Raw genomic sequence first — 24,744 nt, 5'->3', positions numbered from 1 at the left:
TCCAGCATTTTAGCTGATGCGAATCTTAATGATTTTTTTAAAGATAATATTACTCAGTAATTATACAAAGAAAATTTTAAATAATTTCAGTTCACTATTACAAATGTTAAAAATGTATGAATCAAAAGAGTTTATTAAAAAATATAGAATGCAAACACATTAAATTATCTCAAATGTAATTAAAAACTTAGTGTGTGAATACATTAAATGTCAAATGATTATGAAAACAATACGTCTGCATATTTATAAAATATAATGTGAACGCATACGAATGCATTTCTTTTAATATACAGGGAATAGCCGTTCTCAATCCACGCGTGAGAGAATACACATGAATTTTGGTTGGTACATATTATGCATGGTTCAAAGTAACATGCAAACTTGAACTCATCACACACGTACGCATGTATTCTGAGTACATAGACACATCACACACGTCCGCCTATCAATATTCACTCCGAAAATTCACTTTCTAAAAATAAATCATAGATTTCACCGGTGGCGGAGCGAGCATATTGGCAAGAGGGTCAATTGACCCAGGTAATTTTTTTTTTATTTTTGTAAAAAGTACATGTATAGGGGAGAAAATCTTGTAATAATTAGTTAATTGACCCCTCCTCAAAGAATTTCTTGACTTCGCCACTGGATTTCACTGTCTTTACTAAGTGTGAAATTTGGTCTTTATCAAATGCAGTTCTTTCCTAATATTTAATTTTACAAAAAAAAAAGATAAAGAGATTTTTAATGATAAAAGTCAACCATAACCCATCATTTGGTCTTTGGTTTCCCGACGTCCCACTTTTGTAAAAATCATCTGTTCTTTTCCATAATTTGTCCTAGCCAACTGGATATCACCAATTATAGTTATTATAATTTATTCATTACACATCAATATTGTTCACAATATCTTCTATATATATCAGCCAAGTCTTGAAACGAGACAACATTTTCGAAATAAAGTATTAGAGCAATGAAGGTTCATGAGTTTTCCAATGGGTTTTCGTCGTGGGAACAACATGATTCGCCACCATCCCTTAGCCTAAGCTGCAAACGGCTCCGTCCTCTCGCCCCTAAGCTATCTAGCAGTCCTTGCTCTCCTCCTCCTTCTTCCTCCGGCGTCACTTCCGCTACTTTCGACCTCAAGACCTTCATTAAACCCGATCAAACCTGTCCAAGAAAATTTGAATACTCTATTGACCACAAACGAGACCTTCCTCAAGTCAGTTACCTTATTTTACATTCAACATATTATTCTACATCATCCATAATTTTATCTTCACAATATTATTATTTTTGCAAACTAGCCATATACCTAACACTTTGCCTAATTGTAATGACTTAATTTGTTCATTCCGTCTTCTATTATATTAAAATTTCCTTCCAACTAACAAATAAGGTATGTTAGGTGGAGACGCACTCGGGAGGGACAAGGTGGAACCCAACTCAAGAACAGATAGGGATACTTGAGATGTTATACAAAGGTGGAATGCGCACTCCTAATGCGCAACAGATCGAGCAAATCACTTCTCAACTCGGTAAATATGGAAAAATCGAAGGAAAGAATGTATTTTACTGGTTTCAGAACCACAAAGCCCGGGAGAGACAGAAGCAGAAGAGGAACAACTTCATCAGCTTAAGTTGCCAAAGAAGCTTCAAGAAAACAAATATCAATAACACAAGTGTAACAACGAAAACAACAACAACATCGTCACTTGAGGTGATCAAGGTGTGTATTGGTTAAGGATTAGTTTATATAGTTTTCTTATGGGTTTTTAATTAACTATAACTTATAAGTTTGGTTTAATGTTTGTGCAGAGAGACTCAATGGTTGAGAAGGGGGAGTTAGTGGAAGAGAATGAGTACAAGAGGACATGTAGGAGCTGGGGATTTGAGAACTTGGAGATAGATAGCAGACGAAACATAAATAGTAGTAGAAATGCTACAATGGCAACTACTTTTAACAAAATCATTGATAATGTAACCCTTGAGCTTTTCCCATTGTACCCTGAAGGTAGGTGAAGAAGATGAGGCAGAGAATGTGGAATTCTTATGTAGATCTGGTTTAGGTTCAGACGAAGTAGTTGGTATCTAGAAATTCGATATTAAAGTAATTAAATATTAGAAAATAACAGAATCTACATAAGAATTCCCTTGTAATCTGCGAATCTGATATATCCTATGAACATTTTTAATTGCAATGTATTCTTAATTATGATTTTTAGTTTAGCTTATCTCTTGAGTTTTTTTTTTTTTTGAAAAAGAGCTCTTCTCTTGAGTTAAGTGTCTGTTCTTAACAAATTCAGTCGTGATTATGATAGATATAGACCTAGTACTTCTATACAAAGAAATCAATATTTTGTACTGTTATTATAACGACTCAGGAACATATATTATCTTTTAATTAGAAAATATTAAAATTCATATAATAACAGGTGAACACAATACCATATTTGTAAAAATATATGCTAAGTAATAATTAAGTTTAAGATTTATTTTTGATAATTTTGTATACATTTTATCAGATGATAATAGTGTAACAGTAATCTTGTTTAAGAGTTTGTATTCCCGATGATATTTTAGAATGTGTACATAGCCATCAATAAACATCAACGTACATGAAGTGTGTATGTGGTTAGTTGTTTTTTTTTAACCTTTTTCATGTGGTTAGTTGTTTGTCTGATGCTTTATTGACTCTGGCAATTGTTTTTTTTTCGTATTCTGGTTGAAAAAAGAGTGAGAACGTGAGAATTTTCTCTTTAGGTTAAAAGTTAAAATGGCATTATATGAGACAAACTCACTGAAGTCCATGCACTCGCTTTCCCGCTACATTGCATGCTAGGCAGCTGTAACTATTTACATATTTATATATATAGCTCTGTATATTTTCCAACTTAATCATTGTACGTGACAATGATTTTCTCTTTTCTTTTTCTGCCATTTAAAAATATTTATAGCCGTAGAATCAATCATGCAGACTACATTTTACGTAAATTTTTAACATAAAAGAAACAAAACTAGACAGTCCTTTGTCCAAAAATAAAAGATCTTATATAGTCTACAATCTTTCCGGATAAGCCGTCAGTGATAACAAGATAGGTAAATTTGCTTTCTATAATCATAATTGTGACCTGATATATTGTTTCCAAAAGAAAAATTAATTGTTTTAGATAACGTAATGTGAATATGTATACGTCCATTTGACAAAGGATTATATGTGCATTTTATTATAAATATTTAATTCCATACAATTAATTAGGTGTATGATGGCAACAACAAAATCAAGATTTCGATCTTCTTTGAGATCATGGTCTCCGTCTGTTTTAGGCTTTTAGCGTTCTTTGACGAGAGATTACCAGCTTTCCCGTTCAGTTTCATCTACTTTGCAATATTCCCATCCAAAGAAAGTAATTCGGATCTCTCGTTGGTTATTGATCATCCCAAATCTTCATCTCTGGTACTTCATCAAACGTTAATAACCTTCTCCTCCACAACCTTCTTCTCTTCTTGGATTGTCTTTCGCCTTTGCGACTACAACCTCAACCAGAAAACGATCTCGTGTGTCCCACGTTTCAGAGGAAACCATGAATTGGACAACGAATCGCTTAGGGCCTGCTCATATGGCAGATCGAAAAGGCAAATGGATCTTGTATGACAATGATGATGAACCAATCCAGTTAATAGAACAAGATGATGAACACACAATCCATGATTATCATAGTTCATTGAAAGGGAAAATCTTAAATCCAAAGAAGCAGAATATAGAGAAACTGATTCAGTATATGCTGACACAATAGGAGATGCATGATCACATAACAACTAACAATATGGGTAATGGAAAGTTTCTTTTTAACTTTTCCATTGAGGAAGACCTGCAATCAGTACTACGCTGAGGGACTTTTCACTACAATTACCGCATGTTTTTGCTTGTCCACTGGGAGGCAATAGTTCATGACGATTACCCATGGATTATCCCATTTTGGTTGAGATCACAGGTATTTCGTTACGTCTATGGACAATAAACCACCTAAAAACATAGGACGTAAGCTTGGTCAAATTGATATGGTTGCACTATCGGCAGATCGCATGCTTATTGATGTCGATAGCCGAAAACCTCTTTTGTTTACCGAGAAGATCTCATCACTAAATGGTGATGAAGTGTCGATCAAAATCAACTACGAGAAGCTTTTTAAGTACTCTAACTGCCTGATGAAGGACCACGCAATGAGTAATCAGGCGGAGAGAACATGCGTCTTTGCACGGGTTCAACAGATTGATGATCCAACTCGCCACCCTTTTCTGCGTGAGCAGAGGCCTCATGAACGGGTTAACCGCTATGAGCGAGAAACCAATAACAATCATTACACTTTTCTGCCATCGAGGTTCAAAAACTCAGAGGAAACCGAGAAACTATCGCTCGAGTTATGACCGAAAGGAGGCATCTTGGAATTGGCATCCAAGGAAACATGGTGGGAAAGAAAGAAAATTCAAACCTGATATGAACCGTTATGGATCTCGGTATGCTCCATATGATCAGCACAAATGGCAGTCTTGGAGGATTAAAGACAAATCGGAGAATCAAGGTAATTTACGTGTGAAGCATAGGGAGTCCTAGATCCTAAGCTTTTTCCGATGCGCATTGGCTCTTCATTAAGTCAACAATCAGCACAACCATATGTGTCCAACGTGCGTAAGAGAAGCGGTAAGCTTGGCAATACAATTGTAATGCCACTACGGCAACAGCTGGAGCACTACGATGGACGATAGAGAGTATGCTTCAGCACTCAACCTGCCATAGATTTGTGACAGATTGCAAGGATTTGATCGCCATGATAAAGAAGCCCAAAGCTTGGCCAAGCTTTACAAGAGATCTGGAGAGAATAGACTTTGCAGACATGCTTTCTAGAATTAAAGATCATTCATATTCCAAAAGCGCAAAACCAGATTTCCGATTCTATAACTAGAACTGTGTGGTCCTTCCATAGGGAATTGTGTTTTATCGGTTGTTCTATTCCGGTATGATTACCCAGACCACTTCAATTTTAAGTAATATAATAACCTTTTTTACAAAAAATAGGTGTGCATATTTACTATATTTTACACCAATAGGAATATTTTTTTAATATATATATTTTTTTCAACCAGAAACCAGGAATTCAAATTTCAATTACATACTAGATTCAACCAAAACGGTTTAAGTATAGCTACACCTAAACTAGCTTCGCCCAATCACCACACCAGCACGTTCAACTAGAAGGTTCTGAAATTGCTAAACTATCAAACATTGTTCTCTAATATAAATGCTTAACCACTAAAGGGTGGCGTTCACCTTGTTTCCTCGGTTTCTGGTACACTAGCGAAATTCCCGGTGTAGCTGATGTTTGACGAGTTCCCCGAGCTTGTGCTCTCCATTGACCATTAAGCTATAACCTGAAGGATAATTGGATGAAAATGACATACTTAAAAGGAAAGCAACCGCAACCTCAAGAATCCATCGCTTGGATTTAATAGACCACAAGACATCAGGGCCACCTAGCGACAAACAACCTGGAGAAAGATGGATTGAAATGAGGCATTACCAAGAACAAGGGCTTCAAGTCCTGCAAGAAAAGAGAGACAACAACCTGCTCAAGTGACCAAAAGGTTTCCAACACATGGCTAAAGTCCCACTAGGTATCCTCGATGAAAAACAACAATTGTCCCAATCAAAGCTCAAAATCGACGCTCTATCCTGAGAATGAGATCCCCACCCGGTCTTCTACATCATGTTGGAGAGACTAACGTAGCGACACAGTGAACAAGGCGAAAATCGAAACAGACTTAACTGCTTGAACTGACCAAGCCCGTAAATGAATGATGCGGCAAAAGGAGAGCATCCTCCAAGGAAGCAGATGGGTAAGCCACAGACAACAGAGAAATCGACGACTCATAACCTGCAAACGCAAAGAGCTCAGGAAACCCACAACCACACCAGGAGGACTGAGCACGCACCATCCAACCAATAGACGTCTCCTTTGAACACCATGAAAACCAAATGCTGAAACATGACCCCGAGTTCCAACCCACTGAGACCCAATGTTCCACTTCACAACGAAACACAATTGCATCAAGAAACTTAAGGAATAGAGGAGTGAACCGACAGAGCACCCACGCGCCACCACTGCCATGAGACACAGACGAAACATCAAACTGAAAACATATCCGCCAAGAATCAAACCTTAAAAGCCGAACCTTACTCCAACACCACTCGAGACGCCTCGTTGAACCACGAGAGGGACAGAAAAGTGCCAGATGTAGCTCTCCCCAGAGCAGATATAGGGTTTCGACGGTATTGCCTTCACCAGAGCTTAAGACATGTCAACCCCGCCAAAGAGAAGAGGAGGAAGGGCAAAGGAAAACTAGAGGAAAGGGAGAGAGAAGCGACGTGGAGGCCGAACACCGGTGCACCAGAACCACTATCGGACCCCTTTAAAAAGAGATAGGAGAGGAAAAATAAGACGAAAGAAACTTTAGGATTATCATAAACGAGGAAGAAAAACTTACTCTTTGCACGAAGAAGAATATTCATGTATAAATTTATGTATTAGTTTTTTAGTCTAATTTATTACCTTTTGTGATCAAAAAAGTGTTTCAGAAAAAAAACTATTACCTTTCAGTCGCACAAATAAAACATTCAATTTACGGAATATTAAAGTCCCTCTTTTCTGGTAATCATATACTCCAATAATTGTTTGCCACGCATTTTTAGTTGGTGCCCGTGGGGTTACATTTCTTATAGTCTTGGAGGGAACCCAGATTGAAACTTTAAAATAAAGAACTTTACTCATTTGGTACGGGAACCATAGATAATTTACAATAATTCATATTTTCTTGGTTTTCATGTGTACATAATATGTAGAAGATAATTTCAAACAGATATAGTATTCAAAGCCAAAATCTGTTGTATCGGCAAAGGCAAGTCACTTGCCTGTGTTTGTTGGTTGGCAAAAAACGGGCTTCGTGGGCTCGACAACCGCAGGCCATATTTTGAATAACATGATAAGTATAGTTTTTTAGATATCAAAACATTATGGATGAATTTACTGAATATCCATCCATAAGAAGATAATATAAAAATATATTCATCAAACAGTTACGGCAGGCGGATATAGGCCTGGGCGTTCGGTGGCCTATTTGGTATCGGTCCGAGTGATTTGGATTTTTGAATTTTCGGGGTTATGCTTAGAAGTACTATTCGGTATTTACTAATTATCGGATCGGATTCGGTTCGGTTCGGATAGGATGTAACCAATGTTTAAAATCGTTCAAAAATATATTTTTTAAACCTCAAAAGGCGACGAATTTTTGTTTCAAAAATATATAAATTGTTTACAAATTTAATTAAATATTAGTTAAACTAACTAAATTGGCTAAAAATAATTCAAAATAACAAATAAAACAAACTACAAAAATATTTTGAATAGTCAATACATCTAAATCACCTTAAAATATATCAAACATTAACATATTTAACTAATTTCGGATATTTTTGGATCCTAGTTTGGATTTCGGATCGGTACGAGTTATAACCAAACACCAAAGTACTAAGCTCATAAGTCCCGTTCGGATATTTTTGTAACAGTTCGGATTTGGTTTCGGTTTTTCCGGTTCGGGTTTAGGTAGGTACTTCGGATTGAGATAAAAATGCCCAGGCCTAGGTGGATAGTAAAAATTATGCACAAAAGAGACTATTTTCTTTTGGTGCTGACGCGGCAGATATAAAACATGTGTCATTTTTTATATCAAACCAATTTCTTTTCTAATAGAATAGCATCTAAAAATAGTATATTATTCATCTTCTTAGATCATTTTATTAGATGATACCGCTAAAAGCGAATCTATATTATAATGAGAGAGTTTTCTCATTCACAGTGCACTATGTCAGCAAGGTAAGTGGGTCCCACTCTTTAGTTTTTTATTTATTTTAAAGCAGAGTGGACTATTTGGTTTACGGTGTCATGTGCCTCTTATTTGGCCCATATCTATTTTGCTGTCCTGGGCTGATCGACTTTTTTCTTTCTATATTATAATGAGAGAGTTTTCTCATTCACAGTGCACCATGTCAGCAAGGTAAGTGGGTCCCACTCTTTAGTTTTTTATTTATTTTAAAGCAGAGTGGGCTATTTGGTTTACGGTGTCATGTGCCTCTTATTTGGCCCATATCTATTTTGCTGTCCTGGGCTGATCAACTTTTTTCTTCCATATATTTTTCTATCTTAGTAATAGAAAGCAATCCTTGGTTTCCATGGAGCAGTGAATCTTCTTCTATCTCTACATCTCCCCATCTTAACTCAGTTGATCATTAGTGCTTCGGAAAAGGTAACCAGATATTTCTTCTATCACCACTGATTTATTGCTTCTGTCCTATGATCGCGATTGACTAAATATGCATGATACCTTGATCCACGGATTCATCCCTGCCGGTCGTGCCAATCACTACCGTAACAAAGATCAGATGTTATCTGCAATGGAATCTCCGTCGTTAAACTACAAACCCAATGCGAGAAAAAGCAAGACCCTTTTGAAGTATTCATGTGAAGAGATCGAAGAGAGGATGGCGAATTGGGTTCTGGTTCCATTGTGAAAGTGGATTGGTTTTGCACACTGCAGTAACATGTTCAAGACTATTGATCATCAATTTGTCATTCGTTTTCTCCCATCAACAACTATTGAAGAAGTCCTTACCGCCACTCACGTGATCTATCTTCAGAAGTTCAAACTTCAGAAGTTCATGCTTTGCCAGTACGACGATCACCAAACTCTTTCTGACACTAACTTAGAGATCCTAGGTATATTAATAAATTGTGACTTTGTTTCCTTTAGGTTTTGGATTCGTTAAGCTAGATTTCAACTTTCAGATGTAGTAAGTTACGTCCAAGGCTCTGACATAAACAACCACGCAGTATCGACTCGAGTTGTGGCCCGTCTCCTAATTGACCCGTAAGCATCAACTGACCACAATATATTAAGCATTGTACTACTCTTCATTGCATGCTTATAACTATGTTGTAATTTATCTTGCATCAGAAGATCAGAACCTTGATTGTTTACTTATCTTTGTGGGATGAGGCTCCGTCAACTTGCCGAATCTTTTGAGTTTAGGGGATAAATCCCGGTTTGTGATGGTGGTCACTACGGTTAATCCAAAGATACTTGGAGGTTTTTTTTTTTTTTTTTTTTTGAAACATACTTGGAGGTTTATGAATATAATTTTATTATTAAAACCTGTGTAATGGTTATGATTATCGGACCACATATGTCTATTTGAACCTGTCTAAATTTAATTTTATTACTAGATTTTGACCCGCCCTTAGAAGGGCGGGTATATTTTTTTTTTACATTTTTTTTTATAAATTTAATTTTTATATTTATGTTTTTATTTACGTTTTTTCATTATATAATATCAATATACTAAAACAGGAATATGACCTATTGATATATGTGTGGTCAAACTATTTTACGATAACTATTAAAACCTCTTATTAATTATTTAAAAGAAATATTATACAAATAAAAATATAAATATGATTAAAACATAAATATAAAAATTAAATTTCTAAAATATGTAAACAAAAAAATATACCAGCTCTTTTAAAGGCGAATCCGAATCTAGTCAATACTATTAAAATAGAAACATAACATATTGATATATGTATGGTAAAACTATTTTAATACAATGATTAAAACCTCCTATTAATTATTTAAGAGAAATGTTATACAATGAAAAACACAAATATGACTAAAACATATAAATATAAAAATTAAATTTCTAAAAGAATATAAAACTAAAAAATATAAAAAGGCGGGTCCAAATGTAGAAATCTATTTAAAACCCGTTAAACTAAAATCTGTAGAATATCGGATCATGATAATAATTTTTAATTTTAATTTTAGTTGTTTAGTTTTAGTTTTAATTTTATTTTTTAAAGAAACATAATTTTTATGTTTGTGTGTTTGTATAATCATATTCTGTATGATATGAATTTAATGGAATAGATAAGTTTTGTAAGTATGTACATGTATCATATGGTAAGGTTTCGTCTTTTTGTCAATATTCAGTCTAAATTATTTATTTTTTTATTTGAACATAAAAACAGGAATATAGGGAAGTTACGAACGGTTAACAATATTCGAAGCCCAAATTATCGTTTCATATGCCGAGGGAAGTTACGAACGGTTAACAATGATCTAAAAGACATTTTATTAATTGGTCATACAGGATAATTAATAGAATAGATTTTGACCCGCCCTTAAAAGGGCGGGTAAATTTTTTGTTTTACATCTTTTAAAAGTTTAATTTTTATATTTGTGTTTTTAATTATTTTTGTTTTTAATTTGTATAATATCTTTTTAAAATGATTTATAAGAGGCTTTAATAATTATAATCTTTGTATAATATCTTTTTAGCCATTTACGTGATTAATGACCATGATTAAGAAATTAAGAAATATAATTATGCAGTAATGGGCGTTCACAAAAAATACGATATCAAATCATATTGAATCATACGCCCTTTTGGGCCGTTACGTGATTAATAGCCAGTTACGTGATTTGGCAGTTATATTAATAAAAAAGGTATATCCCCTAGACTATATTTGAGAAGTGATTTTGCCACATGTTTTCTCTACAATCATTTTCACAAAAATAATATGTCATGGCTACTAAAATTGATGACATGTCTTATAGATTAATATGACATGGACAATTATATTTAATGTTAATTTATATTTTTGGTAAACTTTTTTAAATATGGTAATAACTCATATATTACATTTATTGTCGATTTATATTTTTGTACTTTTTAAAAATATGCTCATAAATCATCATTTAAAATAAATATATTCAATTATGGCATTTCAAATTTCGAAATATCATTTAATTAAAAATACTTCAAAAATATATACATATTTTTAGAGAAATTATAAAAATTAAATCATAAATCAAATTAAATCATAAAATCAAATTAAATCGTAAAATCATTAGTTTCTTATATATATCTACAGACTTTATAAATATTATTAATTTAATTTTTGACAATTATGAAATTTTACATATTTATTTAATATATTTAATTAAATAAATAGATAGAAAATTTTACCTAAGATTATAATTTTAAATATATACATAGACATTCTTAAATATAATTCAAAATAAACAAAATTGCTTTTATCTTAATTTTAATGTTCAGTTAAATCAAATTTATATTAAAATACTGATAAGCAAAAGAAAATTTATAATATTAATAAAAAATTAATATAATTTATATTTATCTGCTTAAAAATATTTTTAAAATTTTTTACTGCACTGGTGCAGGAAAACACCTAGTTAAAGATGTATTAGTGACAGTTATGAAAATTAAAAAGTGGACATAACCCCATATCAATTTGAGATGTTGAAGAATTAATAGAATAGACTAGATTTTAACCCGCACGTTCGTGCGGATATATTTATATTTTTTAAATATATTTTATATTATTAAAAATGTTTTAAATATATAATTTCTATTTTAGTGTTATATATTGTATTACTATATCATATTATTGTTTATATTTCTTATTCAGTATTATTAATATATAATGGTTTTTTTAAAAAAATTTACTTTTTTATTTACTTTTATTACTTATTAATATATTTTCGAGTTAGATAAAATAAAATAAAAATATGAAATACTCAAATAGAGAACCCCATTCAAATTATGTTGTTTTCTTTAATTTAAAAATTTGGCATATAATACATTTTTAAATTTTATTTATTTATATTATAGAAAATAAATATGACTAAAATAATTATATTTACATGTTGTGTTATACTTTAACATATCTCATTTTAGTATTTTACGGGATTTATTTATTTTAAATAATATAATCCTATTGTTTTAGTAAACTTTATACATAGTAGTATCTATCATACTATTTTATTAAATTTATTATATAGGATATTTGTTTTGGATGTTATGATATTAAGTTCTATTTTTTTTTTAAATTAAGACGTCAAAACATTAGGTTACTTTAAATTTTTACAACATATATAGTTAGTTTTTTTCAGGTACATTTCAAAAAGTTAATCTTTATTATCCATGATTTTGTCTTTTGTAAAATTTGAAATATTATCATTTTGAGTTTGAATATTTATTTTCAAAAATAATATCTTTTTTCGAGACAACTTTGGAAAATTACACAACTATTTGAGTTTGGAATAGTACATGAATTTTGAATTTGTTTTGGTACTACATTACTGTATTATTTTATAAAATATTTGAATTTTTGGTGATATTTTTAATTCTTTTATCAACAAATTTTGTTACAATTAAAATAACATAAAATTTATAATTAAAATTTGATTTTTGTCACTAATATTTTAAATGAATTACTGAAATTTCATATTTTACTAATAACATATTTTTAAATAGTATATGAACTAAAGGTTATTATATACTATTATATTTTTGTATATAAACATTTTTAAGCAATATATTGCTAATAGTTTCAAAATAAATAAAAAGATAATATATGGCTGTAAATATACAATTTTAACTTATGTTAATACATTTATTTTAATATAAAAGTATTATATAGTTTTCGAAGATTAATCCATTATAATGATGATCAATAATTTATTTAAGTTAAAAAATAAAATAATTTTTTTTTGTTAATTTACCTATTTAATATATTTTTAATATTTAATTCATATAGCACTTCTATTTTTATATAATACGGAATATATCATAGAATCTATAAAAAAGTTAGTATAAAGAATTTTTTATTCTTTTTTATAATAAGTTTTAGTTAAATTTACTTATAATAATATTATATTACTAATTTCGAAATATATTAATGTGTTATTTATAAAAAAAATATTTAAATTTTAAACTAAGATTTTGTTAGATTCTTTCTCAACAGATTTTATTATAATTAAAAAATCAAATTTATAATTGGTTTATTGTTAATATATTTATAGTTGGTTTATTGTTAATACAAATAATCAAATATGTCATATTGACTAATTCTTTAAGTGGTCCTACTATGACTTGTTAATAGTAGATAAAAATAGAACCCTAAATTAATAGATTAGAAGTATTATATAGTTTTCGAAGATTAATCCATTATAATGATGATCAATAATTTATTTAAGTTAAAAAATAAAATAATTTTTTTTTGTTAATTTACCTATTTAATATATTTTTAATATTTAATTCATATAGCACTTCTATTTTTATATAATACGGAATATATCATAGAATCTATAAAAAGTTAGTATAAAGAATTTTTTATTTTCTTTTTTATAATAAGTTTTAGTTAAATTTACTTATAATAATATTATATTACTAATTTCGAAATATATTAATGTGTTATTTATAAAAAAATATTTAAATTTTAAACTAAGATTTTGTTAGATTCTTTCTCAACAGATTTTATTATAATTAAAAAAATCAAATTTATAGTTGGTTTATTGTTAATAGATTTATAGTTGGTTTATTGTTAATACAAATAATCAAATATGTCATATTGACTAATTCTTTAAGTGGTCCTAATATGACTTGTTAATAGTAGATAAAAATAGAACCCTAAATTAATAGATTAAATTAAAACCTGTCTACATGGAACTTCTATATAAACTCTACACCAGCTCCCAGATTCTATTTTAACACCAACCTTACTGAAGTGAAAGAGTTCATGACCAAGTAAGTATTCATACTGTTCTATTCTACAACTAAATAGTCTGATTATCTTATGTAACCATAAGTGAACCCATAATTCAAGGAACCAAGAGTCTATAAAGGCAATGCACTTGGACCAGAATTGGCTGGGATCTTGTTTGGACCTTTGAATGAAGACTCTAATATACGCAGCAATATGCTGCACATATAATATATAGCTCAGCTATACCATACTTATAACTTAGCCGTAAAGTAAATATAACTCAGCTGCATATTTATATTTTGAACCAGCCATCCATATTCTTTGATGGGCCAAGGTCTTGGAGTGATGAGGATTCTGTAGAACTCAATATGTTAAATCAGATTAAATTATTAAGAATAATTTTAAATTATTATTAATATGTTGTACACAACCTTAGGAAATGAACGATAGATTTTGTTAGGATGCGCTCGATGATTTGAAATTAATAATTTTTTTTTTATATTCAAATTAAATAAAATTAGTCTCTATTGATAAAAAACTAAAATGATAAATTTTTCATTAAAATTATTTAATTTATGATATGAATATTTGTTTAAAATAACAAAGAGAATGTAAAAATATCAAAAAATTCTCAAAAATGACATGTGTCGTTAGTGGTCTCTACCTTTTTTTTATTCAACATGTTAAATATTTTCAATACCAATTAAGCTACATCAAATTTCATTTTCAACACTGTGATCATAATGATTCAACCATTGAATCTCTTATTCAACACCTCCATTGTATATAGTCTAACTTCATATCATAAAAATAGATTATAACCATATCTAGATTATATGTGTAACGTAGGAAATCCCAATATTCTAAATGGATGAACTAAGATTAATTACCTACTATATCATTATACCAGAGCATATCTAAACTAATTTATTACTCAAATATGAAAATGTTGACTATCATTAACACAAAATTACACAGTCCCTATATATACACAAACCCTAGTAACCAGTTACACAAACCAACATTCATAATCAACAAACACTTTCAGCCAACTTTTATATTAATATTCTTTCTAAAAAAAAGATCTTTGTCCTCCACAAAAAAATATGGAGAACAAAATAATGGTGATCTTAGTGGTGATGATGGGGAGCCTTTTGGTCGAGACAGAGGCTATAAATTTTCAAGAATGTTACAAAGGTTGTATTTTGCTTTGTGGTGCAACTGCAGATGGATTTAAAAAATTGGCATGTCCTTTCACGTGTCTCAAGGAATGTACAAATCCTTCTAAGCCAGATCTTCAAAAAATAGACCAGACTGATTATTTTTGCAAACTCGGATGTGCTACCAGTCGTTGTGTTTCATCCTCCTCGGTCGAAGATATGGGTAAGTTTTATATTCTCGTGGTATACACTTCAATCATGTGGATAAGTAGATGTCTTAGAATGTTTTAAGTTTTTTATTTATCATCTGAGTTAATTTTATAATTAAGACTCTAATTAACTTTCTTATGGATTTTCTTTTTCTTATGTTATGTGCAGATCACGCAGAAAAAGTTTCGGTATGTGTGGATTCATGCTCAGATATGTGCTCTAACAAGAACTAAAGCTTACACTAATTTGTTTTCGTTCTTTCTAAATTAATGTCTAATAAAATATATAAAACATGCAATAGTTTGTATCTATTAAATATTCAAATCTAAAGGAGAATTGATTTATTGGGTTGATATATATTGTGTTACAAACAAGTAAATTGACAAAACATCGATCCAAAACAGAGTCTAAAATGATAAAAGAAAAGAATGTTTAATAACACAATGATGTATTACAATGTTGTATATATGCCACAACATTGATTGTTCTGACAATTTGTAATTTGCCTGTAAGTAGTGGCCTTATCGCCCCGGTTAACGAAATGACCATATAATTCCGAGACAGAAACAGATCAAATACTTGTAGCGTATTCTATTTACATGAAGATATAATATGTACAGCAAAGTCAGAAATGTAGAAGGAGAAAACCAGAATCAGATCAAATCCAACTAATTAGAGAGAGCTATTACGATGATCTATGACAGTAACTAAGATCATCATATCAGGGACAAACCCGTGTGACTTAGAGACTTGGACGAGTGAGTGTGAAGCTGGTTTAGCGTCAGAAGGCTCGACAGAGTGTATTAGTCGTGGTCAAGTTAGAAGAGTGTTGCTGCTCAATGGGGGTGTTGGTGGGACTACAGAGTCTGCTTCTCTTCGGTTCTGAGATCCTCACGTTGGAGATTGCAACCACAAGCACATCTACCACACCGCTTTCATCTTCTTCCTCCTCCTCCTCCTCCTCTGTGTTGGAGAATGAATCAGTCGGTGGTGAATCATCATGTGTTGTCTTCTTCTCTCTGTTAGCTCTGTTTACGTCAGTATTCTTTATCGGATTGCGAAGCTGAAGGCAGGGAGGAGAAGTTCCTGCTGTTAGACCCTTGTGTTTCGATTTAATACACATTGTCTTGAGTGTCCGGTCTGTGTAAAAGAGTATCCATGGATGCCCTGAAACCCACACACAAGTGAAGCTAATGATCCAGCGACACTGCACACACTATATTGATATAGAAGTAAAAGGCTTACTTAGCACTTCATCCGCTGTGATCCTGGCAGATTCGTCTCTTGTTAGCATTCTCCCCAACAGATCTCTATGTACAACTCCCATCTCGTGGCAATAACTGATAACCAGCATGAGGTCCTTGAATATATTAGTCGCTCGCTGCTCAGAGTACCTACCTTCCCTAACCATCTGATCAATCAAACGTCCCCCGGAACACAGCTTCATCACGAGATGAAAACAGTCCGACTCTTCGTACACAGCGTGCAATGTTACAACCCGGGGATGACCAGACAAATGCTAACAGTCTCCTGTCTTACAAGCAAAGTCAATCCCTTTACTCTTCGACCTACAGATCCTAACCGACCCGAACTTGCCTTTCCCGATGTTAGTACCGAAAACATAATCATCGTCGATCTTGCTCTTCTCTACACCGGATCCCACAAAGAATTAAAATAATCGTTGTGATTTTTCGTTAATAAATAAAAATTAGAATGGTTTGTACCCTTAATAAATAAAATATATAAATTATCTATAAAATAAAAAACGAATTTTAATTTTCTTGATTAAATAATTTAAAATTAGTATAATATTAAGAATTATCCAAAATCTAAATTAAAATAAAAAGATACTTCATATATATATTTGGTTGTTATCTGAAATATTTTTTATATAAAAATTAAAAAACGAATTTTAATGTTAAAAAGGAAACTTAATTTTCTTGATTAAATAAGTTAAAATTAGTAATAATAATAATAATTTTTCAAAATCTAACAAGATATTTTAAAATAAAAAGATACTTCATATATATATTTGGTTGTTATCTGAAATACTTTTAATATAAAAATGAAATTTTTTTTAAAATAAAAATTAATTGAAAATTAATTGATTAGATAAGTGATTAAAATTAATATATTTTACAATTAAACTCTCACGTTAAAATTTAGAATGCTTAATATCGTTCATATTTTAATGTATAGAATATATAAATTACCCACAATATGAAAAGTAAATTTTAATTTTCTTGATTAGATGAGTGATTAGAATTAATATTAATAATAAGAGTTATCACAACATCAAAAAAATATATTTTAAGATAAAAAGATACTTCATATATATATATATATATATATTTTTTTTTTATTGTTATCTGGAAATATCTTTCAATATAAAAATTAAAAAAAAAAATAGAAACGAGTTAACAAAATGTTAATTTAGATAAGTGATCAAAAATTAATAATAATAAAAATAATCCAAAATCTAAAACTATACTTTAAGTAAAAATGATAATTACTATGTATATTGTGTTGTTGTCTGAATAATGTCTTTTAGTTAAAAAGTTAAAAATAGAAAATCACATAACTAAATATTAATCAAGTAAATTTTTAATTTATATAATTGAAAAGAAAATATTGAGTAATTTCAAAGATTTATTTATTATTATTAATATAATGTTAAAAATAAAATTTCAAAAAATTTATAATATGTGGCTGAAAAATAAATATTTATAATATGTAAGAATTTTAAAATGAAAACATAAATCATTTTATTTTAATTAATAATATATGTACTAATAAATAATTGTAAAACATAAATCATGATTACGTCCGCATGAGCGGGCAAGACACTACACTTAGTTAGTTGTACTCTTAATATATAATATATATATTAGCTAAAACATAAAAACGAATTTAAAACTAATAATAGTAAGAATGATAAAAAAATCTTAAAATATATAAGTTAAATAAAGAGATAATTTGTATATATATTGTGTTGTAAACCGGAAAAACTTATAATAACAAGTTCAAAATTAAAAAGAAAAACACATATTAATCAAGTAAAATTCTTCATTTATATAATCGAAAATATAATATTAAGTGATTTTTTTTTTATTAATAATGAATATAATGAATGAAACTTTTTTAAATTATAATACGTAAGAATTTTCAAATGAAAAAAAAAATTATGATATATAACTATTATATTTTATTAGTAATGCATATATTAATAAATAATTATGAAATATTTTTTTTTTTGGATGGACGGACAAAACACCTAGAAATTCATTAGATAGAGTATCTTTTTCTATTTGGATTTTTATACTCCTCATGTTTTGGGACATCCCGACAAACTTAGAAAATCTTCTTTTCGAAGATCCAATGAATTCTCCAATTAGGAGAAAACAGCACATAATGGTCTAGTCTCAGGTTAATTTTGGTGACAAATGCATATGTATAAATTAACATGATAGAGATAATATGATTATGTATATAATAAATAGTTATATATAATATGTACTATAACTAAAATGTTATTTTAATAATTTTATTTTTATCTATTAGATTAGATAATTAAACGTAAATTAATATAATACAATTTTTGGCCAAAAATAAATAAAACAATTCTAATATATATTATGTTGTTATCTGAAAATAATATTTTCAATCATAAAAATTAAAAAAACTAAATTCAATAATAGTCATATATATATATATATTGTAATGAGAAACTTCATTATAGATACATATATCGCCAATTTAAAAATTTAAAAGTATAAACATAATTTATCATATTAATTATTGAAATAATAATACATGTATTAATAAATATCTATAAGATTATTATGTCTGCATGAATGGGCCAATCATCTAGTATAAGAATAAACTTGGAGGTTGTAAGATATATTAGAAATTGTCAGAAAGGAAGACGTGAAAGCATTAAATAAGCAAAAAAATAAACTCGATCAACCGGTCCGATACAAATGAAAATTTCAAAAATGCATATTAAAAATATAACCCAAATTCTACAAGCATAACACATTAGAAAAGTTAGACACCACTGAGGTTCTCATTTTCCAGAAAACAGAACAAGCCAAAAGTTAATAACATAAAGTTACACGAAGTCGATTAAAAGAAGATTATTAATCAGGGAATCAAAAAAAGTAAAATCGATGTCCACAATAAACAACATTTAGTGCTAGTAATGCTGATTCTTAACGAGATAAAACAAAAGTGAAAAAAAAAAGACTTTTAACGTGTAGAAGCAGTCCTGAGATTCAATCCAAGATCTGAATTATCCAACACCAGTCGAGTTTTGCTACTCTGGCGTGAAAAGTTATGTGATCTTTTCTTGGAAGAAGGCAACGAAACTCCAAAAAGCTTTGTCTTCCTCGCATTACTCTCATGGTTAGTCTCGTCTTCAAGAACACTAATGGAGCTTTGAGAAGTAGGAGGAGAGTGATTGGGGACAGTGGCATTATTGTAATAATCGAGTGGAGGAGGTTGTTGTTGCTGTTTCTGTAGGAAAGATGGTAAGTTAGAGTTACTTGGAGCAACAGGCTTGACATGATTCTGAACAAAGTAGATAATGTCGTTATATAGTTTCTTCATATGAGCAAGCTCCGACATTAGGACCGTGTTGTTCCGTCGCAATCTTTCGTTGTCTTCGGTTAAAGCGGTGACTTGCGCATCCACGGTAGTGGGTATGACTCGTGGTCTCGGCGGCGGAGATTCGCACCAGTAATGGTCGTCCATCGTGGCGGCGGCGTCGATACGCGGTGGTAAAGAGAAGAAAGAAGCGCCGCCGGAGAATGGAATCTGCGGCGAGGGATGGTGAGTGATGAACGGAGAGTGTTGGTTTGGTATCACCTGAGATGTTTTTCTCCGGTGGATCTCGCATAGTAAATGCTTTTCTCCTCTCTTGAAAAACTCGTTCGCGAACTCCCATCTGTCTGGAACAATCTTTCTGAAACCCTAGAATCAAAATAAAAATGGTTCCTTAAAAGAAAAAAAACTAAAATAAAAATAAAAATGTAAATCGTTTTTCTTTGCTTGACTTACGTAAGTATTGAGCTGACGAACGAAGCTAGAAAAGTTGTTGTGTTTAAAGTACTTAGGAAGAAGATCACGAGCAAACTCAGGTGGACGCCAAACGACGAAAGTAGTGTCATCGTCTCCCCAAGACACGACATGATCCGTCGCTGGATCGTCGACAAGCTGATACGTTTTGGTCAGAAATGGCGCAGGAACCGCCTTGCCTTGACCTTCCATCATTAGCTGTATCCTTTCTGCGGTGCCTCCACTAGCGTAACCATAGCTATTCTCCACCATCATCGCCATTAGAGAAAAAGATGAGAGAGAAAAAGGGACGGTTGTGTTTGTTTTGTATCTGTGGGGATGGATAAAAATGGAGCCTGATGCGGTACTCTAGTAGAGTAGTGAGTAGTGAGTGTGTACTAATCTTTGTTTTACTGCGTTATATGTAGATCGTACGTATGTTGCTGTCCTCGTGGTAACAACTGGTCTACTTGCAGGTAGTTTTGGCTAAAAAGCACTCCTCTTAAAAAAAGATTATTTACTAAAAATATTATTTAATATATAACTTCAATAAATTATAAAATGGCTATAAAAGTTATAAAATGGCTAATATAATTTAATTGATCACATACTATTCAATAATTATAAAAGTGGTATTGAAATGTTAAAACTAATTATATTGTGATTTTTTTTTGCTAAAACTACTTACAATATAAAACGGAAGAAGTATATATTTTTCTTTTATTTATTTGGAATATTGCAATATTGTTTGGTAGCCACATGTCATCATGAGAATTATTCTCAGAATTGTTAGAGAGATAGGTTGGTTCATCTACACATATATTATAGTTTTTGTTAAGTAATTATTAAGTTAATTGTTGCCAAAAAAAACTATTAAGTTAATTATTAATATACAAAAACTATTATTTCCTTAAATAAAAACTACGACACTTCCTAATATGATTGACATATATATATCACCATTAATGATTATGAATAATAAAAATATGATAATAATTTTTTATCCTCTATACTTTCCGTTTAATTTTATTTGTTAAAACAAATTAAACAATCACATTAAGCATATAATAAAAATATTTATATTTTTTCTTATAAGTATGGAAAGTTAATTAGACTAATAAGTAGAGTAACAGTTTATATATCGGTGGCGGTATACATACCTCACTTTCTGAATATATGTATTTTTGTACGTAGTTTTTGCAAAATAGTTAATCTATTAAAACATAGTTTTATTTTTATCTAGTGATAAAAGGTTATCATTTTAATTTTAAATGGTCCAACAAAACATATAACATTATTTAAAACATTATAAATAAATTAAATCCTATATCTGTAACAGATTTACTATATATTAGGTGCACCATCTATACTATTAAAAGGGAAGCAGTCTTGAAAAGTCGACTTATACAAGTTGTTTTGGACCCCTTCATTTTTTTTAGTCCAACATATTACATATAACAAAATCTTATAACTAACCTATTTTATAGCAACTTAATAAGATTCTCCTTCATTTAAATAAAGCTTATTACTGTTATTGACTTTAAATGTTACTATAATCTAAACCGTTGACTTCTAACATTTTAAATATGTGCGTAAGAAAGATTTGTATAAACCATTGTTTCTATTACTGATGTTTATATAATTTTTTTGTATCGAATGATGGTATTGAATTAATTTAAAACAATATTGTACCTCATCTATACTATTAAAAGCGAATCACTACCAAAAAAATTATATATAATCTTTAAAAAATTGTTGAATCCTTTCACTAACTAATTTTTTTGTCCAACTATTTGAAAAATTGATTTGCGGATGCGGGTTATGAGTTTTTTTATGCGGGCTTAGTATGAGTTGGTGGATTTTGGATCGCAGCTACCCGTCGACCTGCAAATTATTTTTATAAAATAAAAATTAAAAAGAATACTTTTTTAAATACAAGAATTTAAAAATAATAATTTAAAATTTAAGTCATGTATAAATTTTTATTATAAATATACTTTTATAGTAATTAAATTGAATAATGATTTTTAAAATATGTATATAACCCACGGATAACCACAAAATTAAGCGGAGCGGATACATGTACAATATTATTTGTTTCCAGGTTGTGCGGGTCATATTTTTAACCAAAACAAAGTTAAAAATCCGCGGGTTGGTAGGTCAGCGGAGCGAGTTCGACCCGCAACTCAGCCTTAACTGTGCGTATACCGGATCAATTTTTAAATTACAACATATTTTGATCAAAATTTATACACAAATATGATTACAAAAATAAAAATATAATGAGCAAAAAACAAATGTAAAAAATTAAATTTAAAATAAGAGAATATACCCGCCGTTTTAAGGGCGGATCAAAATCTAGTAGAATATTAAAACACGACATCTAAAATTAACTTCATACGATACATTCTATTAGTTACATCATGTTCTAAAATGAATATTCCATGGAATAACCTACAATTAAACAAAAACATATACATGCTATTAACATATATAAAAATATGAAATTAATACGATAATATTTCAGATCTTAACTATATATTCAAAACAACTTTTTCTTAATGTTAATGATAATCATTAAAAAAATTAAGTGTGAATATCCGTTCATGTTTGATTCAGATATATTTGAAATTTAGGCATCCGTTTAAATATTCGGTTTTGTTCTATATGGGTTTCAAATTTTTAGGGTTAGTGATTTAAGCCTTATTTCACTATTCATAAATTTTGATCCGGGTTCGCTTCAGATCTTTACGGGGTCGGTTTGTGTTCAAATATCAATTTACATTATATAAACAAATTTATAATTCTCAATATACCTTAAAGTCCAAAAATGTGCAACATATTAATTTGAATATCGTATGCTAAAAATATAAAATAAAACAAAATTAGTTATTCTTACCTAATTGGATAGAGAAATAATATATATATTTAGGATATTTTAGTGTTCTGAGTATTTTTAAATACTAATGGATGTTTACTTTTAGATATATTACAAATATTTTGAATATTTTTGAGTATCTTAAATATTTTAGAATATTTGATCTAAACATAATTAATAAATTTAAGTATATAATTGTTATTCAAGTATATTCAGATATACGAAATGTTTGATTTGGGTCGGGTTCAGATCAATTTTTTATATACACATTTTTTTATCTATTCAGATATTTTATCAATTTTGGTTCGGATTTGGATATACATATTTGTTTTGGTTTTTTGTTCAGTTATTCGGGTTTGGATATTTTGGCCAACTTTAAAAACATTGATATTTTTTTCCTATAAGTTGTATTATTTTATTTGTTTATTGTATCAAAAACATAATCCGCATTTTAACGCAGTCAAAATCTAATTAGATTTAAATTATCGTTAACATGTTAGGTTATTTTCTAAACAAAATACAATAAATTCATTATGTAAACGGAAAATAATTTTAAACTAGATTTTGATCTCTTCTTCAAAAGACGAGTATATTATTTGTTTTATATTTTTCTTAAAATTTAATTTTTATATTTGTACATTTTTATAATCATATTTGTATAACATATTTTAAAATGATTAAGTTTTTTTAAATAATTATAGTACAATAATTAGACTAAATCTATATCAATAGATGATGCTGCTATTTTAATAAAATAAATGTTTGTTTTTACAAAGGTAGACATTTTGGTACGACGTGTCAGACAATAAATATCATTCATCAAATTCACATAGATGCAGAGTTATCAGTTTGGTTCACAGTTGACAGACAAAAAAAAATGAAGACAACCACCGCATACTAATTCGTCCAAATCTGAGAATATCAACTTTTTATTATGAAAATACTGGCCTTCCTTCCCTCTTTGCTTAGCTTATTTTCTTCTCTTCCTTCTCTTCCTTCTCTTCCTTCTCTTCCCTCTAAGCAACAACTCTGTAAAATGAAAACATTTGGTATGACTTTTAACATTTACATCCCAAAAAAAAAGAAAACTGGCCTTATTAGGATTAGAACTTTCTTGGACTGATAAGTCGGGCTACATGAAAAGAAACAAACAAACAAAAAAAAAACAAAATGCATATGAAAGTTTATTAAAGTGACGAAAAAGTTCAAAATATTACTTTAAATTTTGGATCAAAACGAATCCTCAATACATTATTTCTGAAATGATTTGACAAATATCATCAACACATCTAATTTCAACGAAAAAAATGACATAGTTTACAAAAAATATGACATGAGATTAACTTAATTGTGACATGTTCAATTTTCTTTATAAAACTTAATAATTTTGGTAAGAGTTTTCTAAATATGGCAATGACTATACATTCATATATTTATCATTAATATTAATTTTCTACATAAATATTTATTTTTGGCATAATTACGAAAATATATTAATAACTCATATATTTCTTATTAACATTAAAAATTATAAATATATGTCTTTCAATATTACAATTTGAGAAATATTATTTAGATTTATGTTTTAAAATTATATATCTAACAAAGTTTTCTCTTAATTTTATAGAATTTGGTTTAATATATTTTAACTAAAATAAAAAATAGTTCCAAGATTATAGTTTGAAATATATACATAAATATTATTAAATTAAAGATTAAATAAAATTTATTCATTGTATCTTAATTTATAAATATAATTAAAACT

At 29.5% G+C, this 24,744-nt stretch overlaps 4 protein-coding genes and 1 long non-coding RNA gene across 5 annotated transcripts; 3 read left to right on the top strand and 2 right to left on the bottom strand.

The window, feature by feature from the left end:
* The first annotated feature begins 886 nt into the window (after positions 1-886).
* LOC108820732 (WUSCHEL-related homeobox 4) lies at positions 887-2,275 on the top strand. The gene is made up of 3 exons (XM_018593741.2): positions 887-1,219; positions 1,406-1,726; positions 1,816-2,275. The coding sequence occupies exons 1-3, from the start codon at positions 971-973 to the stop codon at positions 2,017-2,019; spliced, it is 774 nt and encodes a 257-aa protein (XP_018449243.1). The 5' UTR covers positions 887-970; the 3' UTR covers positions 2,020-2,275.
* Positions 2,276-8,217: 5,942 nt separating this feature from the next.
* LOC130498539 (uncharacterized) lies at positions 8,218-9,331 on the top strand. The gene is made up of 4 exons (XR_008937434.1): positions 8,218-8,778; positions 8,860-8,976; positions 9,064-9,195; positions 9,233-9,331. It is a non-coding gene; the product is annotated as an uncharacterized LOC130498539 (long non-coding RNA).
* A 5,401-nt stretch (positions 9,332-14,732) lies between these two features.
* LOC130498836 (thionin-like protein 2) lies at positions 14,733-15,279 on the top strand. The gene is made up of 2 exons (XM_056992479.1): positions 14,733-15,059; positions 15,215-15,279. The coding sequence occupies exons 1-2, from the start codon at positions 14,783-14,785 to the stop codon at positions 15,277-15,279; spliced, it is 342 nt and encodes a 113-aa protein (XP_056848459.1). The 5' UTR covers positions 14,733-14,782.
* Positions 15,280-15,609: 330 nt separating this feature from the next.
* Positions 15,610-16,722, bottom strand: LOC108820680 (serine/threonine-protein kinase PEPKR2-like). The gene is made up of 2 exons (XM_018593679.2): positions 16,292-16,722; positions 15,610-16,213 (listed from the first exon to the last, which is right to left on the bottom strand). Exons 1-2 carry the CDS (start codon positions 16,491-16,493, stop codon positions 15,828-15,830), a joined length of 588 nt encoding a protein of 195 aa, XP_018449181.1. The 5' UTR covers positions 16,494-16,722; the 3' UTR covers positions 15,610-15,827.
* Positions 16,723-19,134: 2,412 nt separating this feature from the next.
* LOC108820679 (heat stress transcription factor B-4-like) lies at positions 19,135-20,478 on the bottom strand. Its single transcript, XM_018593678.2, has 2 exons — positions 20,105-20,478; positions 19,135-20,017 (listed from the first exon to the last, which is right to left on the bottom strand). Exons 1-2 carry the CDS (start codon positions 20,381-20,383, stop codon positions 19,295-19,297), a joined length of 1,002 nt encoding a protein of 333 aa, XP_018449180.1. The 5' UTR covers positions 20,384-20,478; the 3' UTR covers positions 19,135-19,294.
* Between the last annotated feature and the right edge of the window lie 4,266 nt (positions 20,479-24,744).

Source organism: Raphanus sativus, chromosome 8 (assembly GCF_000801105.2).
Source record: "Raphanus sativus cultivar WK10039 chromosome 8, ASM80110v3, whole genome shotgun sequence".
In the NCBI taxonomy this organism is placed as follows: domain Eukaryota; kingdom Viridiplantae; phylum Streptophyta; class Magnoliopsida; order Brassicales; family Brassicaceae; genus Raphanus; species Raphanus sativus.
The sequence above is the reverse complement of the archived record's forward strand: the minus strand, read 5'-3'. Positions and strand labels throughout refer to the sequence as shown.

What these genes read in the sequence shown, in the direction of transcription:
- LOC108820732 (XM_018593741.2), top strand. Translation starts at nt 971, where the DNA reads ATGAAGGTTCATGAGTTTTCCAATGGGTTTTCGTCGTGGGAACAACAT. An exon ending in ACAAACGAGACCTTCCTCAA is followed by an intron (nt 1,220 to 1,405) that starts GTCAGTTACCTT and finishes AAGGTATGTTAG; the next exon opens with GTGGAGACGCACTCGGGAGG. An exon ending in CGTCACTTGAGGTGATCAAG is followed by an intron (nt 1,727 to 1,815) that starts GTGTGTATTGGT and finishes ATGTTTGTGCAG; the next exon opens with AGAGACTCAATGGTTGAGAA.
- LOC108820680 (XM_018593679.2), bottom strand. Translation starts at nt 16,493, where the DNA reads ATGAAGCTGTGTTCCGGGGGACGTTTGATTGATCAGATGGTTAGGGAA. An exon ending in CACAGCGGATGAAGTGCTAA is followed by an intron (nt 16,214 to 16,291) that starts GTAAGCCTTTTA and finishes TGTGGGTTTCAG; the next exon opens with GGCATCCATGGATACTCTTT.
- LOC130498836 (XM_056992479.1), top strand. Translation starts at nt 14,783, where the DNA reads ATGGAGAACAAAATAATGGTGATCTTAGTGGTGATGATGGGGAGCCTT. An exon ending in CTCCTCGGTCGAAGATATGG is followed by an intron (nt 15,060 to 15,214) that starts GTAAGTTTTATA and finishes TGTTATGTGCAG; the next exon opens with ATCACGCAGAAAAAGTTTCG.
- LOC108820679 (XM_018593678.2), bottom strand. Translation starts at nt 20,383, where the DNA reads ATGGCGATGATGGTGGAGAATAGCTATGGTTACGCTAGTGGAGGCACC. An exon ending in TTCGTCAGCTCAATACTTAC is followed by an intron (nt 20,018 to 20,104) that starts GTAAGTCAAGCA and finishes TTTTGATTCTAG; the next exon opens with GGTTTCAGAAAGATTGTTCC.